The sequence below is a fragment of the Leuciscus leuciscus genome, assembly GCF_965113295.1.
Source record: "Leuciscus leuciscus genome assembly, chromosome: 19".
Lineage (NCBI taxonomy): Eukaryota > Metazoa > Chordata > Actinopteri > Cypriniformes > Leuciscidae > Leuciscus > Leuciscus leuciscus.
Genome location: NC_138743.1, coordinates 6,416,337 through 6,438,878, shown reverse-complemented (window position 1 = coordinate 6,438,878; position 22,542 = coordinate 6,416,337). Strand labels below are relative to the sequence as shown.

General features: G+C 35.9%; 2 protein-coding genes across 3 annotated transcripts; both read left to right on the top strand.

Moving 5' to 3' along the window:
* Positions 1–6: 6 nt before the first annotated feature.
* LOC309483007 (protein c-Fos) lies at positions 7–5,637 on the top strand. Of its 2 annotated transcripts, XM_082148643.1 has the most exons (5): positions 7–2,118; positions 3,136–3,244; positions 3,411–3,623; positions 4,230–4,337; positions 4,427–5,637. In XM_082148643.1, exons 2-5 carry the CDS (start codon positions 3,164–3,166, stop codon positions 5,036–5,038), a joined length of 1,014 nt encoding a protein of 337 aa, XP_082004769.1. In that variant the 5' UTR covers positions 7–2,118; positions 3,136–3,163; the 3' UTR covers positions 5,039–5,637. The 2 variants fall into 2 exon arrangements, with proteins under 2 accessions (XP_082004769.1, XP_082004770.1); XM_082148644.1 differs by having other exon boundaries at positions 7–3,244; positions 3,414–3,623.
* Positions 5,638–11,825: 6,188 nt separating this feature from the next.
* On the top strand, positions 11,826–16,425 carry jdp2b (Jun dimerization protein 2b). Its single transcript, XM_082148666.1, has 4 exons — positions 11,826–11,955; positions 13,847–14,049; positions 14,377–14,481; positions 15,720–16,425. Exons 2-4 carry the CDS (start codon positions 13,852–13,854, stop codon positions 15,894–15,896), a joined length of 480 nt encoding a protein of 159 aa, XP_082004792.1. The 5' UTR covers positions 11,826–11,955; positions 13,847–13,851; the 3' UTR covers positions 15,897–16,425.
* Positions 16,426–22,542: the final 6,117 nt, after the last annotated feature.

Sequence of the window (22,542 nt, the reverse complement as noted above, 5' to 3'; positions counted from 1 at the left end):
GGAGGCTTCGACTGACGTCAGAGAGGAGGGCGTTGCGTCGGTCTCACAGTCCCAGTGGTTGCATAGAGACCGTTAGAAAAACACGTCTCCGGGAAAGCATTTTACTGATTACATGATCGATACGTAATTAATAAACACTTATAAGCTTAATACGTAACAAAATGTTTGCAAAAACGTTCGTATATGAACGTTCTGAGTGAAAACGGAGTGGAATCCATGACGTTCCATAGCAGGGTATCCCACGACGTCATTTACCTTATATGGAACGCATCCTGAAGAGGCGGAGCGCTGATGGGAAACACTCTGTGCAGTGAAGCTACAGCATTATGTAAAGATACTTCGAGAATACTTTCATTGTTTTAAAAACAACTTTTTAACTACTCAGTTTAAAACCATTTTGAATTGTACTATCAGTTCTAATAGTACCGTATTTTATTGTAGCCTGTTTTATAAATATAATTTATATTATAATGACATGAAATAAAAAAACTAGGCTATCTGAAATACACGTTCAAATACACCATATTTACCTGACACTCAATGTTGTTAAATCATATACTTTCCTCGAAACATTCATTGCCTCGGGTTGTATTCGTACCTTTCCGCAATGAAAGGCGTGTCACACCAATGACGGAGGAGTAACATATTTCCATTGTAACCTGCCTTCGCACCTTTACTGAGGGATTCCTTTAATAAAATGCTGAGTTCATCTCTTAGCTCTGTGTATTGCATCACTGGACCAATAAACAATCACGTGATGTAAGATTTCAAACTTTTTTTAAAAACGTGATTACATTTAAATGACATTTAATATGTGCACATTAGGCTACGTTATATGTTGTTACTATTATTATTATTATTATTAATATATATATATATATATATGTATTATTATTATTATTATTATTAATGTATTATTTTCTATATTGTGTTTAAAATAAAAGCAATGAGGCCACTCGATTTCTAATGTTTGGATTGCTTATAAATTGCTCGTGTTTAGTCTTGTTTTATTAATGTTCTGCCATTGGCTACGGTAAACATGACTGACGGTAGTTTATTGATTAACAAACGAAAACAGCTCTATCAGCGTTCCCATGTGATGTCATCATTATTTTACTGCTCTGGGTTCGTGTTTTGTTTGAACTTCCTCGTTGTCTAAGCAACGCCCCTCCCACTGACGTCACACTGTCACCCGAGCCGAGCCTCTGCAAATGTTCACGGAAGTTTCGCCTTTCAGCAACGAAAGTCTTCTCTCAATATTGACAGTAAATAAATATAATTATTTGAAAAACAAAAAGGCAACCTTTATTTTACTGGAAAGATGCATTTATTTAGATTTATTTATGCATTTATAAAGATGCCGTTATTGTACTGGCTCCAGGTCATTACACATATATACCTTTGCATTTTGAAAATGTGGTTATTTTTAAAGTAAGAATGAGAAATTTCATTGTGCCATCTCAACCTGATTTTTTTTAATCTTCACATATATTTATATAACTATGCCTTTAACAAGGTTTTGCAGTTTATTTTATTTAGCCTTTCTAAATAAATGCTATAGGTCATGAGACCACAATGTGTTTTTAGACACGTTATTGCTGATATCTTTACACATATCTGGTATTAAATAATCAATTATTTACTGTACAAAACTCATGCAGTGATTATTTAAGATCATCTTGTGACAAGCACATAAGAAAATGTGCTGGGGGGGAAGAAAACACTTAAATGTCCTTGAAGAATATTCTAAAGATGATAATGACATTATGAGCAACACATGCAGGGCTGAGGACAGGCCATACTCATGGGGAAAGAATAAAAATAATAATATAGTTACTGGAATTTATTTTCAAAATAATATTCTTATTCAATTATTCATTTAAAAATAATACTTTTAAAATGTTGGCGATAGATTTCCGTTGTTGAATGCTGTTTATATTGTGTAATGTCCCTCCTGCAAATGACCCTGGCTGTTCCTTTCATGAGCCTCACAGATCAGAAACCAGGGGCGGATCTGCCGGGAAACTCTTGGACTGTGGACAGAAGGGAGGCCCCAGTCACGCGCCCTCCGAGAGCAGGGTTACCTCATCTGAGCTATGAATAGAGATTTTCACACAGGTTATGGAGAAGAACAACGGCGCTTTCTTCCAGTTCAAGTGTTCATTAAAGCATAGAAAGCCTTTGATTTATTGTTTGTGCAGATCCTTCATAGTAGACATAATCATATCTGTCAGCAGACAGTTATGAAATAGCCAACTTTCATGAAAAAAATACTTAGATATTTTGGGTGCTTGGCGAATATGTCGTCATAAGAATGTCATTGAATTAAATGTGATATGATAAAAATAGGCTGTGCCGCAGTAACGCTGCAGCTAGAGGCTCCACACCGGATATGCCAAATATGGTCATGACACGCTGCTCTCTGATTGGCTGCTCACATTAGCGACAGGGTTGTTGCTGGAGCGCTTTGAGTGGGAGATCCATCATTCTAATTGACAAGGGATACGAAAAATCACAGTTTTTAATAGAAAGGGCGCGGTTGAAGTATCGCAATAATTATTTCAGTTGTTTAATTCTTGTCATTTTGCATACTTTGGTAATGGCAAATGCATAATAATATTCCTCGTGAGACAATCACGCACCTGCAGATGAACCATCTTTTAAAGATATTAATCGTAAATCGTAATCTCACTGAGGGATGCAAAAGACAGGCTGCAAACTAGGCACGTAAAATGACGTATCTTGTTCATTCATGTGAAAGCTGCAGCGTTAGCCCATAGCTTAACTAAAATAACCTAAGTTTACGTATTAGACACTTTAAGTGAATGCATAAAATATTGAGTTAAAATGAGCACCATTTTGTGCCAGGGATATTTATGAAATGCCGTATATATATTTGGCTCGTGCTGAACTGTCTCCCCTCCGGATCAGTGGTACAGTCTCACAGATTTCATTCATAAAAATCTGCCTCACTATAAAGACAAGCAGCGCGGATGGCTGGTGCCTCCTAGCGTAGTAACCTCAATCTAGATTTATATATATATATATATATATATATATATATATATATATATATATATAAACCCTGCAGAATAGCATTTGTTGACATTAGTCACATATTGATCTGGTTCCCAGCATCTCCTGGAGCGATCTGGCAGAAGTGATGCCTAAAACCGCGAGTGTTTCTCAGGTGTCTGCAGAACAGCTGCTGCACACATCAGCTGCTGAGATGAAGGATACGCAGGTAATCAATTGCATGTTTACCTAGAATGTAATCTAAATGGACTATGTGATTATTGATGTATGCTTTTGTGATCATCTGATATTTCTTGAATACAACCAATATTTGTATTAAATGCAGTATTGCTATGAACAATACATAATGACCACATTTTCATGCTCTTTCTCAGAAGACAGGTATTCTGAAGGATGCTGATGCTCCCTTTGTTCCAACGGTCACTGCTGTAGCTTCAGCTCCAGATCTCAAGTGGATGGTCCTGTCGACTGACATCTCTTCAGTGTCACCCTGCAGACACGAGAAACCACAGAGCTCATCTCACTCCACAGATGCCAAACCAGCTCGAAAGACCTTCACTGGTCGGAGAAAGGGGGTGAAAGATCAGGTAAATACATGTGTGTTTTTTTTAACTATTACCGCTAAGCTTAGTTATATATTTGATATGTGTTCAATGCATGGCTTTCTGGAGAATTCCACATTCAACTGACTGTGGAAAGCACTTCAACATGTATTTACATCCGTGGCCAGGATAATTCCCTGTTTTAAATTTTATACACTCTTAAAAATAAAGATTCTTTACTGGCATCTTCATGAAGAACCTTTAAAATCCATGGAACCTTTCCATTGCACATAATAAGATTCTTTATAGTGAAAAAAAGTCATTCAGATGGAATGAGAACACTAAGGGAAAAAACATTTCTTTTAAGAATTGTTCATTTAAAGGTTCTTAAAATTGAATATTATTTACCATCGCTGCAAAACCCTGCTATTGGAACCTTTATTTTTTAAGAGTGTAGTCAATTTTAGGCAAAATTTGTTTAATATATGCATGAATTTAAGTCATTTTTTTGTACATTAGCTGTCACTCAATTATGTTTATATCAATCAACAGATAAATGAATATAGGGTCACAAATTTACAATATGCATTTAGCGATGATATATATACACACACACATATATATATAAGCGCATGTGTTTCTTCATTGCAGCTTTCTCCAGAGGAAGAGGAGAGGAAGAGGATCAGAAGAGAGAGGAATAAACTCGCAGCCGCCAAGTGTCGAAATCGTAGGCAAGAACTAACCAACAGTCTCCAAGCTGTAAGTTTACAAATCCCCATAATCTACACTCTTATTCGTCCAAAAACATGACTTTGTGCACGATATGACTATAATCTGCATATGTCCAGGAAACCGACAGTCTCGAGGAGGACAAAGCAGCTCTGCAGTCTGAGATCGCCAATCTGTTAAAGGAGAAAGAACGACTCGAACTCATCCTTTCTGCTCACAAACCCCACTGTAAACTCGCGGAGGAGAGGGAGGCGGAGCCCGAGGAACAAACCCAAGCCCAGGACGAGCACACTCAAGGTCCCACCGCATCCCCAGAACAGGTGCCCGGCTCCCCTCAGCAGCTCGACCCCACCAGCACTGCCATCTCCGGGGACTCGGACGTCCTTCTGTGCTCCAGTGCCGAACTGGGCGCCGCTGAGGTGGAACCGTACATCGACATGAGGGATGTGTCCATGGAAGACATTAGCAACGTGATGGACAGCGGCGATGACATGGATCTGTTAGTGCCAGATATCGACCTCACTAGCTCTCTGGGCCTGAGTGAATGGGAAACCCTGTACATGTCAATGGGTGGAGGGTTAGAACCTCTCAGCTCGCCTACATGCAGCCCAACCTGTAGCAGCAACAACGCCGTGCCCGTCTTCAGCTTCAACGATGCAGATGAGGAGAAGCATGACACTGGCAAAGAGGGCAAACCTAAAGCAGCCAAAGAAATCTTGAAGACTTTATGAAGGTTCTGGCACGTCACTCTTAAAAATAAAGGTTCCGAAAGGTGGTTTTCCCAGTGATGCCATAACTGAACTTTTTTAGTTCCCCAAAGAGTGTGTAGAACGTGAATGATCTAAAGAACTTTTTGTGCAATTGAAAGGTTCCGTGGATGTTAAAGGTTCTTAATGGAACCATAAATGCCAATAAAGAACCTTTATTTTTAAGAGGTAAAATATTCTGAGGAAGAGGGGTGTGAAATATTCTGTTGATGAACCGAAAACCCCTCAGAAAAATGCTTTCATAAATGAGTCTGACATGTTCAACATTTACAAAAATATATAGTGGATGCTGTGCAGTAGATGTAATGTGATCTTTACATCCAGTGAAGTCACTGTTTGTTTCTTCCAGATGTTGACATTGTTGAGTATGTTGTTCATCCTGTGAAAGACATGCTTTCATGCACTTTTGTACCAGTAGGTACATGTAACTGTATCAGTTGATGTGGTGATGTACAGTGCAGTCTGTTACACCGTGCCTAAGTCTGTGACTAACTGTTTTTTTGGTATTGTCAAAAAATGTAATTCTGACCATGGTGGCAAAAAAATAAATAATTCATTATGCATTTTTATTTATTATTCTTTTCTTCCTGCTTCCTTTTCTGTTGTCTGGCATGTTTCTAATAAACAAAGAATTGATATTACATTTAGGAAACGTGTAGATGTTTTTATTATTATTTATTTATCTATCAGAGTGAGGCTTCTCTTCTCTTTAGGGTTAAAAAAAAAGGGCAGAATTTAAAGCCGCACATTCTTTCATTTACATGCAATGTCTGCGAGGAAAATCGTTTCGAAAAAGAATAAACATTCATCCGTCTCTATCATGTGCACATGATCCTTTCACCGAGTTTCGCGATCCATTTCTTTCTAAGGTTTCTTTCTGTGCAACGAGATTCACCCGCATCGATTTGTCGATACAGAGGTTGTAGGTTGTTGTCACGGTCGGTCGGAACGTTCTCGCTACGCCTGGGACGCAACGTAAAGCGCCTGACGTCACTGCGTATCTGCACGCCACGCAGTTGTTTCTCTCTCGTGGTTCTACTTCCGTGTCCATATTCGGTAATGAAAATGACTTGTTGTTCTGTCACTATAGAAACAGTAGAGCCCTGTTTCACCAATGAAGGTTTTCCCGGAAGATCTATTGCTAGTAGAGAGAGGAGCGGAGACTGAGAGAAGCTCTCGGTAGGTTACGGGAACTGTTTTGTATCGAAAACGTTTCACTGGAGTTGCTTTTAGTATCTAGCGTAGATTTTGAACATTTAATGGTTTCATATATAACGCGAAAAAGCCTGTTCGAATAAAATGGACACTGCCCCATTGCAAAATTGTAAAAATATCAAGGATAAATGAAAACATTATGTGTGTGTCTTTAAACCCTCTAACTTTACTTGCAATGTCAAACACTTCGTAGTCTACAGTTAAGATGTTAAACGCATATGCTTTTAAATTAAGAACGATTTCTAAAAACTACATTAACTGTAGAAACGCATGCCTTTGTGTTCAGTTACCTGCAGTTTACAGTGAGGTCCAAACGTTATGGAAGCTTGTTTCTGCCACTGAATACACAATAAAAAAAGGTAATTGCGACTTTTCCCCCCTCGCAATTGCGTGATATGAACTCATATTTGAGAGTTATAAAGTCAGAATTGCGAGATGTAAACGCGCAATTGTGAGAAGTCACATTTTTAAGATAAAAAGTCTATTTTATCCATAAAAAGTCCAAGGCCATCAGTAAAAACGCTTATATTTTGCATTAAATTTAGCAGTTTTATAATATTTACATTTTGTCCTTAACAATTTGAGTGAAAAGTTGAAACTGAAAAATTAACTTAGTAAGTATCACAGATTTTACTGACAAACTTACATCACACATTTTAAAATGTTCTTATTAAATAATAATAAGGTTTCATATGTTGACAGCTAGTTAATATCAACTAAGAATGAACAAGACATCTACAGCATATATTCATCTTAGTTATTAATACTAATTTCAACATTTGCTCATACATTCTTAAAATCAAGTTGTATTTGTTAACATTAGTTAATATTCAGTGAACTATATGAACAGCTGTATTTTTATTAACATTAAAAAATATTAATAAATGTTGTAAAAGTAGGCTATATTGTTCACTGTTAGTTCATGTTAGTTAATGTTAACAAATGAGACCTATTGTAAAGTGTTACCTATAGGCCTATATATAAATCCTGAAGGATTCAAACCATTGATATTAATAGCCTATTCAATAATTGCTCATATTATAACATGCGTCAGTGTTCATTTGTATCATTGTTTAGACTATATCGACTGCAGTATCATGAAACTCTCTTTCCCCCCACACACACACACACACACACCTGAGTGAAGCACAGCTCATGCCACTCTTGGAAGACAGCCAACATTACAAAGTGTTCTTGGCACAAACACAATATAAACATTTAAGGTAAGCCACTTTGTTCAAATTTAAAAGGATAAAAAGGGAAATAGATATGAGTTATTTGGCCTGATAGACAGTGCGATCAGTCTATTCAGGTTCAGCTCTGGATTAGTCAACATGTGCGACCGCTAATGATTCAACAGGCCAAAATAAAATGATGTCCTGCTGGACTTTTTTTTTTTTTTTTTCATGATTTAGTTTTCAGCATATAGTGAAGTTTATAGCCAGCCGGATGTCTGGTGCGTCAGAGGTTCACAACAGCTTGAATTAGGTTTTGTTTTTAACAATACTTACTTCCCTTACATTTGACTTACAAATTTTTAGATGTCAGTGGAGTTCATATTTAAATCCTGATGTCAACTAGTGATGCAATACAAACAATACATAAGGCTTTTGTCCTGGTTAAATGAAATGTTGAGAGAAACACAAAGCAACTTTTTCAGGAGTGCAGAGGCATTATAAACCCACCATATTTTGCTCTAAATAATCTTTTGCAAATAAGAAATATGAAAGCACCGTGCCTCAGTTACTGATACTGCAGCTTTATCTCCTGTTTAAGTGTGTGGATAGTGAATAAATGTGCATTGGCCATAATTGATTTGTGTTTGTGTCTTTCCAATTATATCATATTTCCAGGGTCGGAAATGTGCTTGTGTTTGGAACAATGTCTGGTCTTTATCATTGTCTTGAGTTTATTAATACGATCTTGAAATGCAGAAGTGTTGAACTCAGCATTGCTCATCAGGATCTGAATATGAATGTACAGCCATTGAAGGAGGAATTGAGCTGTAATCATGTCTGGTCACGTTTCATGCCATTTTTACTCTTTTTTCCTTAATATTGGGGTAGTTTATATTTCTGCACTTTTTCCTGCACTTTTGTGTGATAAATCTTTAAAAAGAGCCGCATATTGATGTTCATATGCATTAAAATGAACTTGAGACTGAAAATTCCAGGCCTTATGAATCTTGATGACTCTTCTGATGATACAAAAATGCTGTCGCAGAATAAATGTGGAAGAGGAAGTTTGTCTGTGTGTAAGAGGTGAGACACAGAGGTGATCGTGTCTGCGGTCTGGCTGTATATTTCAGTGCATGCCAGTGCTAAATATCCAGGAAGCAGTTGTATGGATGGATTTATTCATATACATGTAAGCCATACTTATAGATTCAAACGAGAGATGCTCATTAAACGCCCTTTTTATTAGATGAGTTTCCCTCTCATGTGCCTGTGTGAGATCAAGTAGTCTTTCATCATTGCAAAATAAAAGTTGTTGAAATTGTGAAAATTAGTGTATTATTTGAGATGAAATCAGTTACGTATAATATGGTTTATTTGACCAGTGAATGTCATGATTGACCAGTCAAATATTGAGAGAGTCATGTAATAAAATGATACATTTCACATTTCAATAAATTGTCTACAGTAACATGTAAAACACTGTAATTTAAGGAAAGGGAGCGAGAAAGTCAGTTATAAATTCATAAACTGCAATGACAAGTTTGCCAAAACCTTGCTGATATATTGCATCGGACCGGAGCTGTTTTAAAGGGATCATTTTGTCATCATTTACTCTCCCTCATGTTGTTACAAACCTAAATGCGTTTCTCTCTTCTGTTGAACACAAAAAGAAGATATTTTTAAAGAATGTTGGTAGTCAAACGGTTGACTTGAGCCGTTGTCTTCCATAGTAGGAAAAAAAAAATACTATGGAATTCAATGGGTGTCATCTTCTTTAAAGTAAGTGCCTTTAAAGTCTGTATTTTCTCTTGGATCTCAAATACACAAATATCTTCAAACTTAGACATTTAAGCCACACATAAAATGTCTGAGTTGTCATTGCATCAAATAAAATATCACAAAAAGTGCCTGCTTTTCTCATAACAAACTATTTTCTGAGTCGTTTTTGCCCTTTTCCACCTTATTTGCCTTTTTTAATTATGTTATATTATTTTGAGACTTACTTTGCACCGGCTTAACATCAAAGTGATTTTGTATACATGTAAATTCAGTTTCTCTCAAGTTCAAACTGATGTTTTATAGCAGAGGAACCACAGCTGCACTTCACACCTGCGTTTCATAACCACAAACTGTCAACAGTAGTTTATCTTCATGCATTATCTTCAACAAGATATTGGTTATTTGATCAACTTTTGAGAGGTTTTCTGCTTGGAAACGTGTAGGCCTATTTACACTGTGTTTCTGTAAAATAAGAATACTTTTTTTTTAATACAATACAAAGACTTTCTGACTGTATTCTAATACACCAAGAACAATAACTATAAAGATAATGATCATTTTAGCTTCTACACTAGCGCGCAATATCGTTCTGTTGATTATAAGCGCGTTGCAGTTTTGTCGTCTGCCGCTTTAAATGCTTAAGCTCTTTAAAGGGATATTTTTAACCCGTAAGACTTTCGTTCATCTTCAGAACACAAATGAAGATATTTTTAATGAAATCTGAGAGCTTTCTGTCCCTCCATTGACAGCTACGCAACTACCACTATTTTGCCAGTCATTTATTCACATTTGATTTATTCAAACATTGATCAGCGAATATAAACAGAAGCTCAACAGAACCTGCTTGACACGCGAGAACAAACCTCATCGGTTCTCGCACGTCAAGCAAACATGATTGAGCTTCGTTTACCACAACTGATGTGTGAATTGATGAATGTTTTATGTGTGAATAAAAGCCTAAATTCAATCTGTTCATTATATAAAGCAATCTTGTCTCTTCAGAAAATTTGGACTTAACCCCTCAATTCATATGGATTCATTTTATGATCTCTTTATGAACTTTTTGAAGCATCAAAGTGGTAGTTGCGTAGCTTGGAAAAATAATAATAGTTATCATCCTTGGTGTGATGGTTGGCGTGGTCCTTATAGTCCAGTCATTTTAAGCCAAAATGGGGGTCTACCTTGAACAAATTGCAACAGAAGCAAACTCATCTGATTTTGTATCCTCAATTTGTCCTGAGTAAGGAAAAAAAAGTCCCGAAGAATCCCATTAGGGGAAAGTTTCGAAAAAGACCCAAATATAGCCTATTCATTCAATTTTAACCTTTAGATATCACCATGAAAATTACTGAGTTGATTACTTACATCAAGACAAACAAAAATTGTATTATATGTTTTTTGAAATTGTTTGTTAACATGGACAAACGGTGCATAATCTAATTATGTATGTGCTAATTTGCATAAATACCACAACAGATCTAAACACTGGGTGTAGCCAGGAGAAAATGTGTTGTTGAATCTTGTTGACATATAACAGTAAAATACTTAATGTTAAGGTCTGAATGGAACCCATTTAGGCTACCCATGAGCATTAATACATAGAGGCAGGAAGAAGTACTTTAGAAACCAGCCTTTATACATTTTTAAGAGATGGGGTTTGGGGCGGCTGGGTCTGTGGGACTGTTTCTAGAGGACGAGTCTGAGGGAAGAACAGGAGACAATGGTAAGGAGAATGCAGAAGACAAAAGGTAAGTAAAATAAAAAGTGAATCCCCAGAAACAGTCCCACGGAGCCAGCCCCAAACCCCATCTCTGCAATAATAATTAATAAAGGCTGGTTTAATTTTACCCTATTCACGTGAGAAAAAGAATGAATAGGCGTATGAATAGGCTATATTTGGGTCTTTTTCGAAACTTTCCCCTAATTGGGATTCTTCTGGACTTTTTTTTCCCTTACTCAGGACATATTGAGGATACAAAATCAGTTGAGTTTGCTTCTGTTGCAATTTGTTCAACCTTTTTTCATAAAATGACTGGACTATTAATAGAAAACAATCTTTATATATTTCTCAAATAGGTTTTTGTTTATTTGTTTGTTTTGTGATAGCATAGACTTCAAGGGAAACAGGTTTTCAAACATTCAAGGATTTTCAAAACGGATCGATTTATATAAAATAATAATATAATAACCTAATAAAACATTTAAATATTTAGACAATACAGTACCACAGTACCTAACCCTACCAGTACAGTAGTGCCTAGAAACAAATATAACAATGTAACATAACATAACATTACACATTTTATCATAAAATGAATTCAAATAGATTTTCCACATTTTTTTTTTTTTTTTTAAACATAGGAACATAAACATAGGAAGATAGGAAAATAGCCAAAAATAACTTAGTGGGTTGATTACTGAAACTCATAATTGTAGAGAGATAAACATATGAGCTCATCATGTTGAATTGTTTATGCTTTGACGGGATATCCCGCTTCACACAGGGAGTCCCGAGCTACTGTGTTGTGTGTTGTTTCGGTTGCTATGGGCGGGGCCTAACGCGCTTCTCTCTGCTGGCGTCACTCAACGGAGAGTTCCGCATTCCACCGCGCGCAGCGATACATAAACGCGCTGATGCAACGAGAACAAACCACAAACACACAAACGAGCTGAACGGACGAGCAACCGCCAACTCACAGAGCAAAACAAGTAAGTGCTTTATTCACGTTATTTTAGTACGTTTACATTTGGCACAATCGTGCACAGAAGAGCGGAGTTGAATTGGACGAGATATAAGACGCGTTTTAAAGGTCGATCGAGTGTATTTAGAAACTGCTGCACTAAAGTGCAATGACAATGAGATTAAATAAAACCTCGAGAAGAATAACATTATTCTCATGCATCACTGATGTCTAGAATGTAGTTTTCTGAAACACCCAGGTTATTTACTGCACAATAAAGTACATTATGTACAAATGTTGGGTTGTTTCAACGGTCAAATTGGGACAAACTCAACCGTTGCTTTACATTTATAAATTAGCCTACATTTTAATCCTAACGGTTGGGTTTGTCCATATTTGACCCAAACATGGGTTGAAACAACCCAGCATTTACTTCAACTGACTTTATCGTTTAAATCCATAAATATATTAAAAAAATATATTTTTCTCTATATACATTAATGATTTGTTAAGCAGTATAGAAAGTTATTAATGAAAGTTTTTGATAATCTTGCCCTTTATGATTGGCTGAGGGTCTCGATGGGGTCCTGAAAAGTTTGAGCCCCCGTGTATGAATGGTTAAATCGGTAGCTGACATGTCCTGCAATGTAACACCCCATCTAAAACTATTCTGCAACAACATTTTCATATGCTTATGTTTCTAAACATGCATTAACATGTTATATTTGTACTTAAAATTAATTTGTCACGCTATAGGATTATTGAAGTCAGCTGCAAAACACCTACAACTTTTAAAAACATAGTCATCAGTCACAGCACCTGAATCATACTTCCATATATTTATGTAAATCTATTCTAATTGTTTTCTTTGTTGAAAAGAATGTCAGGTAACACTTTACAATAACGTCTAATTGACTAATAATGAGCAATGCATTTGTTACAGTATTTATTCATCTTTGTTAATGTTAGTTCTTAAAAATACATCTGTTCCTGTTAGTTCACAAAGCATCAACTAATGTTAAATACATTTGATTTTAATAATGTATTAGCAAATGTTGAAATTAATATTACCTAAGACTATGCTGTAGAAGTATTGTTCAATCTTAGCTCATGATAACTTTAACTAATAAAACCTTACTGTAAAGTGTTACCGAATCTCTTTTTATTTGAGCCACATAATAATTCACTTCTAAAAAGTCAAAATACAAATGCAGAAAGAAAGACTTGCATCATCACTAAAAAGGCATGCAGAAATGTTGCATAAACACAATTAGTTTTCAGTGCTAGGAAAGTTTTAGTTGAGAGGCATGCAGAAAGTAGCCGTTAGCTGCTGCGAAACATGTTTGACTGTTACATAATCCTGTAATGGCCTTTACAGACAATTCAAGAGCTGTTTTAAGCCTCGGTTTTGAACATGCGTAGGTGTTGTTTTTTTTTGCTCTTGGGAATCTTGAAGTTTCCCTATAACTCTCTTAAGAAGCAGATTTACAGAGTCTGTGTTACCTTCCTCTTATGGAAACTTCATTATTCTCTGTGACTTTCCACTGAAAACACACATTATCAGTCCGTAGTAAACTTATTCCAAAGCAAAAACAAACTCTTCTTGTTTAAATTCATACATTTTTAGCTAACTGTGATTTTGTACATGTACATTTCTGAAATGCATAAGACAGATATGTCTGATAAGAGATTAATCTAAATTGTAATGTGGACTCGTGCATTGTGAAAAACGCTATACAAATAAATGTGAATAGAATTAAATTCCTTAAACTTGTTAAAAGCTCAATAAAATGTGTTTTTATTTTATTTATTTTTTTAAATGAATGCCTAATGCACATGCATTTGCACTTGTATCTGTAAAAGGCACTTCATGCACGATCAACAAAAATAATGACATCTCTCTCTCTTTCTTTCTGAAGCAGCAATGATGCCTGGTCAAATCCCTGATCCGATGGTCACGGCCGGGTCTCTTCCCAGTGTCGGTCCTCTGGCTGGCATTCCCTCCACCACCCTGACAGACCAGCTGAAACTGGCTGAGCTCTACAGCCTCGGCGCCGTTCTGTCTCCGCTCATCCTCAACAGACACGCCAAGAGACCGTTCGACGTCATCCAGAGTGAGGAGGTGAGAACTGAACATCACATTTAACAGCTCCAGATATCACATCCTAGTTCTGCTCATTCACATTTGCAAAAACTCCAACAGTTTTAGATATCGACGTGTATGTGCGATAGTTTGAGAAAGTGAAACTGATGTTCTATTGTTTGTGAAGCTTCTCTGAAAGTTTTTTTTTTTACTCCCTGGTCAAGAGCGACACCTGGTGGACACCATTGTTAATGTCTGCCAGTTATTAGTTTTTTTTTGTGAGAATGCTCATAGGTTGATTATAATGGTTCGGTTTACACTAAAAGCAGATTTGTAAACTGACACATGTGTACTTTCTGACCACAGGAAGGTGACAACGATGATCGCAAGAAAAGAAGGCGAGAGAAAAATAAAGTTGCAGCCGCTCGCTGTCGGAACAGAAAGAAGGAAAGAACTGACTTTCTCCAGAAAGTAAGTTAGAAAATTCATTCATATTTCAGATTTTGTCATTTTGGGCAAAGAAAAATGAGTAAAACTTTATTTTACAGTGTTCTTGTTACTCATATTACATGTTACTATTATTAACGACTACAGTAGCAGTGGGTAATAAAAAAAATTGTTGATATTATATGATATTAATTGAGGGATTATATGGAATATTTGTGCTTTTTAAAATTAATTTGTCACATTGCAGAACTATTTAAAATGAACTAGTGATGGTAAAAACATCATTAAATCGTAATTTTATTTTAAAAATTTTTATTTAAAATGTCTTTTTTTTTAAATAATTTTTTCTAAATATGATAATGGTGTAATTTTTATGTATGCCATTTAAATTTTATTATTTAGTAATTATTAATTGAGAGATAACGTGGAGTTTTTGTGCTTTTAAAAATGTAATTTGACTTTTAGAACTATTTAAACTATTTTACTAGTGATCGTAAAATCATTTTAATTAAACAAAAAATAAGAAATTTAATTTAAAATGTTTTATTTAAAAAAAAAGATACTTGTGTAATTTCTGTGCATGCCATTTTTATATAAAACATTTTTTTCTTTTTTTTTTTTGCCACATTATAAAACAATTTAAAATGAACTAGTGAAGGTATAAAAAAAATAATTAAATCATCGTTTTATTAAAAAAAAAATATTTAAAATGTTATTTTTTTAATGCAATTTTTATGATGTTATTTAGTAATTATTAATTGAGGTATTACATGGAATATTTGTGCTTATTAAAATTAATTTGTCACATTGCAGAACTATTTAAAAAAAAAAAAACTAGTGAAGATAAAAAATAATTAAAACAATTTTTATTAAACAGAATTTTTATTTATTTAAAATGTTTTATTTTAAAAAAATCTGACACTTGTGTAATTTCTATGCATGCCATTTTTATATTTATATTTTGCCACATCATAAAACAATTTAAAATGAACTAGTGAAGGTTAAAAAGTCCGTTTATTAAAATAAAAAAATAAAAAATGAATTATGCATGCCATTTTTATGATGTTTATTTTTTTATGACATCAATTGAGAGATGAATGGAATATTTGTATTATGTAAATACCAGAGATGTCACTTGAATTCCCCAAAGCTTTGTAAATAACCAGTAACATGAACACTATAAAACAGTGATTGAATAATCAAGATGTGTTGTGGTGTGAGGCAGTTTAATTAAGCGAACGCTTTTTGCTCGGTCCTCTTAGGAGTCGGAGAGGTTGGAGATGTTGAACTCTGGGCTGAAGTCTCAGATCGAGGAGCTGAAATCAGAGAGACAGCAGCTCATCGTGATGCTCAACCTCCATCGGCCCACGTGCATCGTCCGCACCGACAGCGTGAAAAGCCCCGAGAGCGACGAGCAGCGCGCAGAGCTGTCCGACTGAACCGTAAGAGGAACTACAAACTCTCTGTGCTCTGGGATTTCTTTTAAAAGGAACCAACCATTGTCAGTGTCGATTTCACCATGAAGAAAAAAAAGGGAACAGATTTGAATGGATATTAAACAAACGTCCCTGCGGTCAGCCAGGAAGCTCACAGACTTCTGACCCCACAGACTATTGTAAAGGACATGTACATATTCTCAACGCCGTGTCTGTTCTGTTGAAACACGTGATCCGTCAGTTGATCTGATCTGAAGCGTGACCGTTCTCCCAGAAGCCTCCAGGTGGCGCTGTCTGATAAACCCCACTGTTCACTGACGCTGGCGTCTCCATGGACGGACTGTTTACATTTGTTTGCATTGTGTATATATATATTATACTCTTGTTTATTATATGCCATTTTTTTATATTGTGCCATCACATCATGTGGTGAATGACATGTTATCCTCAGAGTGTCTGTTGAACGGCCACTTTTGTTACTAAATAATGTTACATAAATCACATTGGAATAAAACCTATTTTTCAAATACAATTTACAAGTATTTATTGATTGATTTATTATTTTAAAATATTTATTAAATATTACATTTTATTTACTTAATATATTTGTACTTATAAAAAAATAAAAATAATCGTATTTAATTTTTTTTTTTCTAATTACATTATTAAGCTCCGGCATCAGGATATGCGGTTTGGAGAATGGATGGTTTGATTGATTTGATATTATTTTATTATTCGAAATTTTGAACATTTAGTAATGCATCCCTTTCTTTCTTTTTTTTTCTTTTTTTTTTTTTTCCTCTTTCACTTTCATTGTTTTTCAGAAAAACTCTGTTTGTGGAAATTAGATGTTGTCAGAGAAATTTACATGACAAAAACAAGATTATTTCCACTGAGGTTTCCTTTGACTTGCGTCTATGTTTCCCATTAATCCTGTTTATTTCTCCACTTATTTCTTAGTTTTCCACTATCACACATAGTGCAGTGTATTTGGACACTTATGACACAACTATCTGACAACCACAATGCATTCAGAAGCGTTTATGGCATTTATATTGAATGGTAAATCTATCGGTTTATCATTTGTGAAATGTTTGGCTTGAAAAGTTTGCAGGCTTTTGTAGTTTTCACTTATATTCTCATCATTTCGGGTTGAGTGGGTTGCTTGCTTGCTTGTTGTTTGTTCATTTTCTGTCTTTAGTACTTTTTGTCACGTCAGAATTGGGTTGATCAGCTTTCCTGAGGTCTGGCTTCAGACTCGCTCGCTCTGAAAGCTGCTTTGATCAAATGTCTGACCTTCTGCTTAGCAGTTCCAGCCTTTTAAAAATGCGTCTTTTTGGCAGAACATGTTTCTCACGTGGGCGGTTGTCAGAATCTGCTCCTCACCCTGTTTCTGCGAGCACATGAGAGAGAGAAAAAAATGTTGGTTGAGTGCCACTGAGTGCTACCTCAGGAACTGTGTGATTTCAACACAAACAGCTCCAAATCACTCATGAGAGCGACCGCAATGACCTAAAAACTTAGCGGAGGTCAATAATGCATCTAATATCACTTCACCTTAATCTTTATTTATTTTTAGAGTTTTCAGTGGTCAGTATTTACATATTTCAGTGCTTGGTATTTCTGCAACTCAGTGTTTTGATATTTATTTGCCTTTCATAGTCAGTATTTCAGTAGGTTATTCAGTCATTTATTATTTAAGTATATCATTATATTTGTATTTACTATTTATTTCTGCATGCAGTTGTTTAAAACAATTTTTTCCATTTTATTATTTTCCATTATTCAGTCATTTCGGTATGCCAATATTTTTGTATTATATTCAGCATGTCAGTGTTTAAATATTCAAATTTTTGCATTTTATTTTCCATTAGTCAGTCGGTTATTCAGTAATTTAATACTGCAGCATGACAATATTTTTGTTTTTAATATTTCAGTGTATTCATATGTTTATTTAATGTCAGTGTTTAAATATATTTTTTTTGCATTGTTTTCCATTTATTCTGTAGGTTATTCAGTAATTTAATATTTCAGTATGACACAATTTTTGTGTTTAGTATTTCAGTGCATTCATATTTATTTAATGTCAGCATGCAGTGCTTATTTTCAATTATTGAGTAATTTAATATTTCAGTGTGACAATGGTTTTTATTTAGCAATTACATTTTCTCTGAGTTCTCATTTATTTATTTATTGTCAGTGTTTGAATACTGCATTTTTTAATTTTTATTTTTAATTTTCAGTGTTCTCGTTTATTTATTTATTTATTTCAGCATGCCACTGTTTAAATATTTTTTTTCTTCTTTATTTCAGTAGGTTATTCAGTAATTTAATATTTCAGCATGTCAATATTTGTTGTACTTAGGAATTCAGCTTTTCATTTTCTTATTTATGTAATTGTTCTGCATTTCGGCAGGCTGTTCAGTATTTTAATATTTAAGTCTATTAATCAAGCATCAAAAGTTTTAAGACGATATTTTATTTGTACAATAAGCAGAGTAAATGTAAACACTCAATGAGCTTCTGATGTCTGTTCCAACACTCCTCGATTAATGAATGAATGAAGTTAGTCGTTCATCAATAGACTTACCTTTTACATTTTTCATATTTTGAATAATATATTGTAGAAGAAAAAAAATTGCCCTCTTTTTTTTCCAGAACATCTTTGCATCTCAAACCCATGTGGGAATCTGTTCTGGAAAAGCACTGGTGTGCTCAGCTCTGATATTCAACTGATATTCTAAAGGATGGCCGTCTAAACTCGACACCAAAGGTTTCTAATCATGTTTGTTTAATCATCCATGAGTTTTAATGACAAATCATTGCAAAGGACCTTAGTCATATAAACACATATTTGGACTTGAATGAAAATTAGGCTGTGATGGAAAAAAGTATGTTCAGTGGGTTGAGCTTTTCTCTGCCTGGTTGTTGTTGACAAAATATTAAAAGTACCCTTAAAATTCCAGTTTAAAGGTTAAGGTTAAGAGGTTTTGAAAATTGAAAATTGATTATGACATTAGTATAACCTACAGAACACACAGTACATTCTACACTCATAGCCTTACTTTTATTTGTTTCACATATTATATATATATATATATAAAATGCATATACTATGCATATATTAAGTATCTTTGTGCAGCTGAAAATCTGATTCATCGTAACAGCTTAAAAAAATCTAAAGTTCTGTCATGAAACTCAAGATGACAGGCTGATAGGTCCTTAACTCACGCCCGTTTCACACATACACTGTGTGCAGTGTGTATGCGGTGCGTGTTGCAGTGTGTATGCGGTGCAGGAGCAGCACGCGCTATAGTGCTTTCACATATGCTGCGTTTGGTCCACGGCTGTACCACAAAAACATACTCACTATTTGTATTTCAAATCCAGAAGTTATCAGCAACTTTTATTTTAAAAAAAAGTTGTCAGCATTGCGATTCTCTTTGTAAACATACACTCTTTAATAGACGTTTAAACACAACTTAAACAACGCATTATTCAGTGCTACTTCTATATAGATTTATATAGGCTATTAAGTTGCTCAAGCAAGTGGTAAAATATTTAACAATGTAGCCTACTTATATTAAAATCGCAAACATTTTAAATTAATTAATTGACAAAAACAGCCGACTCTCGTGCCTTTTCTTTTGCATTTAAATCAATCAATACAATAAATCGTCACAAAGAACTTGTTTTTCCACAATGTCCATAATGTCGCCTTGTTGAGGTAAATTGTAGTTTTCCTTGCTTTACCCCGGTCTTCAAGTTAAAAAAGATGACTGTGAAAAAGTAGAATTAAATTAAATACATTTATGGTAAGATTAGCATACTACATTTTATTTAATTAACCGCATTTATGGTGAAAATACTACATTTTCAGGTCAATCTGTGTTCATTTGCACTGCAAACGGAGTATGTGTGAAACGGGCGTCAGTCTGCTTGCAATCACATTGTTCTCACAGCTGATTGGTTCCTGCTGTATCAGTAGCCAATGAGCTCGCTGCTCAACCTTCAAACACTTGGTCAGCATTTGCTGTAGCAGTTTACAGCGCGCTTTCAGAAACCCTCCTCCTTCCCCAGCTCCACCGGTGTAGATCTGCTATGGGTAATTCATGTGTTCTGCTCCGTCTTGTGCACAGCTGAGTGTGTGAGCTTTTCAAAGTATACTCTGGCCGTGAGCGTGGAAAGACGCGTGGACTGTTTACAAGCGCTCAAGTCACTCACACATGCGCTGTTGTATGCACACCGTCTGCACGGACACAAAAACGGGCAGTGTGCGCAGCCGTCCACGGACGAAATTTACATCACACGGACGATCGCGGAAGGCGGAAGGCTGAAGTATACTTTGGGCTTTTCTTGCTCACAGCAGCGTGTCGTGTGTGTATTGGCAGTCCCGTCTGCAGCAGCAGTGGTGATGTGACGTTAAGCTCAAGTATGGTAACCCATACCTGGAATTGACCGTTTGCAAAGACCCGCCCCCTTTAGTTACTGTTGCTATGTCCGACAAGCCATGCCGCTCTCACGCCACACCATGTTCTCACACAGTGAAAAATACATCGCGGAGCAGAGAGGACACTGACAACAAGAGCCTCAGTTAAAGCTGCTCGTGAACCCATCATCTCTTCCTTCTAGTTAATTTATAGCATCAAATAAACATGAATGAACATAAGAAGGAATGTTGTTTTAACCGCGGAAAGACATCAGTATACTCCGTTTCTAAAGTTCAAGTCCACAGATGTTAATCTACTAACTCTCCTGCCTTGACTGCTTTGTCGGACAAAAATGGCGGATGGCGGATTATGATTGGTCAGATCGACTGTCAATCAAACTCCCTGAAAAGAGTCAATTTGTCCTCTGCATTTAACCCATCCAAGTTAGTGCACACACATTAGGAGCAGTGAGTAGTGAACAACACACACACACACGAAACAGTGGACAGCCATTCACTGCGGCACCCAGGGAGTGATTGGGTTTAAGTGTCTTGCTCAAAGGCACCTCAGTCGTGGATATTAAGGGTGGAAGAGAGCGCTGTTGATTCACTTCCCAAGCAACATTTTCCTGCCGGTATTAAGAATCGAACCCACAACCTTTGGGTTACCAGTCTGACTCTCTAACCATTAAAACCAGCAGCAGCAGCAGATCTAGTCTGCGAAGACCAAGGGCCAGATTTACTAAACAGGGCAAATTAAGGTGAGAATGCAATTTCATAAAAGCACAGATGGGAGTGGAAGGTTCAGCGCGTGATCTACTGACGACACGCAAATGAAAGAACACAGACACAGCCGCATCATTTCTATAATGACCAATGCAATCTAGCAAGAGCAGCGCAAACTAGCGTCTGGTTTAAGAGGGAGGGGGGGTAAATAATGGCGCAATGCCAGTAAAATTGACGAGCACAAACCTTAGTAAATCATCTTGCATGATTCATTTAAAAAACTCTCCTCCCATAAATTTAGCGTCTGAATGGGAAACTCCTACAAATGCATATGGAAATAAGGTCAGCCACAAAAATTACCCTGTTCACGCCTTTTCAGCATTCATTTTTCACTGCATGTCTTTAGTAAATCCTGACAGTGTTTTTTCACTGCGCTGGCACAAGCTGCCCATCAAGCAGATAGCCATCCAAACACAGCCCAGACGTCAAGGATAAAACAAGGCAAAATTTGGGCAGTCAGTGAAGATTTAATAGAAGTCTAAACCATGGCCCAAGAATAGACTAGTCATCAGATAACAAAGAAATGAAAATGCACATTGCTTACATGATGGAATATCATACATCTCGCAAGTTATTTTGGAAAAAAATGACATGCAACCAAATATTTTGGCAAGACGTGGGTCACTCATAGCCGGACTATATCGGGTCTATAGTTAACCTAGACAGTGAAATGACGGCTATTGCTTGCTATTGTCCTAACATTGTCCTATCATTACCATGCCAAACTCTCAGAGACTTGTCATGACAGAACTATATATATATATATATATATATTTTTTTTTTTTTTAAGAAATATAACAGGGAGTAAATTATACATTTTCTTGCTTGGGAGAAATATTCCTTTAATGGCCTATACATTAAAGTAAAATCAAAGTGATGCAGTGAAAACAAACTGCACTTCTGTCTGCTTTGGATCGGATCGGATCTCTCTGTTAGGGCAGTGATCAGTGTGGGAAAGTCGTTACCGAACACATTTAATGCCTAATCATCTGAAGTCATTGCATATTTTTGGGCAGTGTGTATGAGTAAGATGAGAAGCCACAGAGATGTGAATGGATATTTTGCTATTGTGTTGCGCTTACTGGATATACTCCACCTACACACACACACACATCACGAATCAGTCAGAGCTTCTTCACAAGGCCTTGCACTGAATTCTGATCACTAGACAGACATCATCCTCAGATTCTCATCTGAGTGCGTCCGTTCCCTTCAGATCTGTTCCTGTCGCATCCTACACGCTCAGCAAATGACAACACAACCAGGAATGCAACTAGAAATGCAAACACTACAGTTAAGGGTCAGTAAGATTTTTTTTTAGTTGTTGTTTCGAAAGAAATTAGTAAGGTTTTTTTCCCCCCATCAAGGATGCATTAAATTGATCAAAAGTGACAGTAAAGACATTCATAATGTTACAAAAAATACATGCTGTCC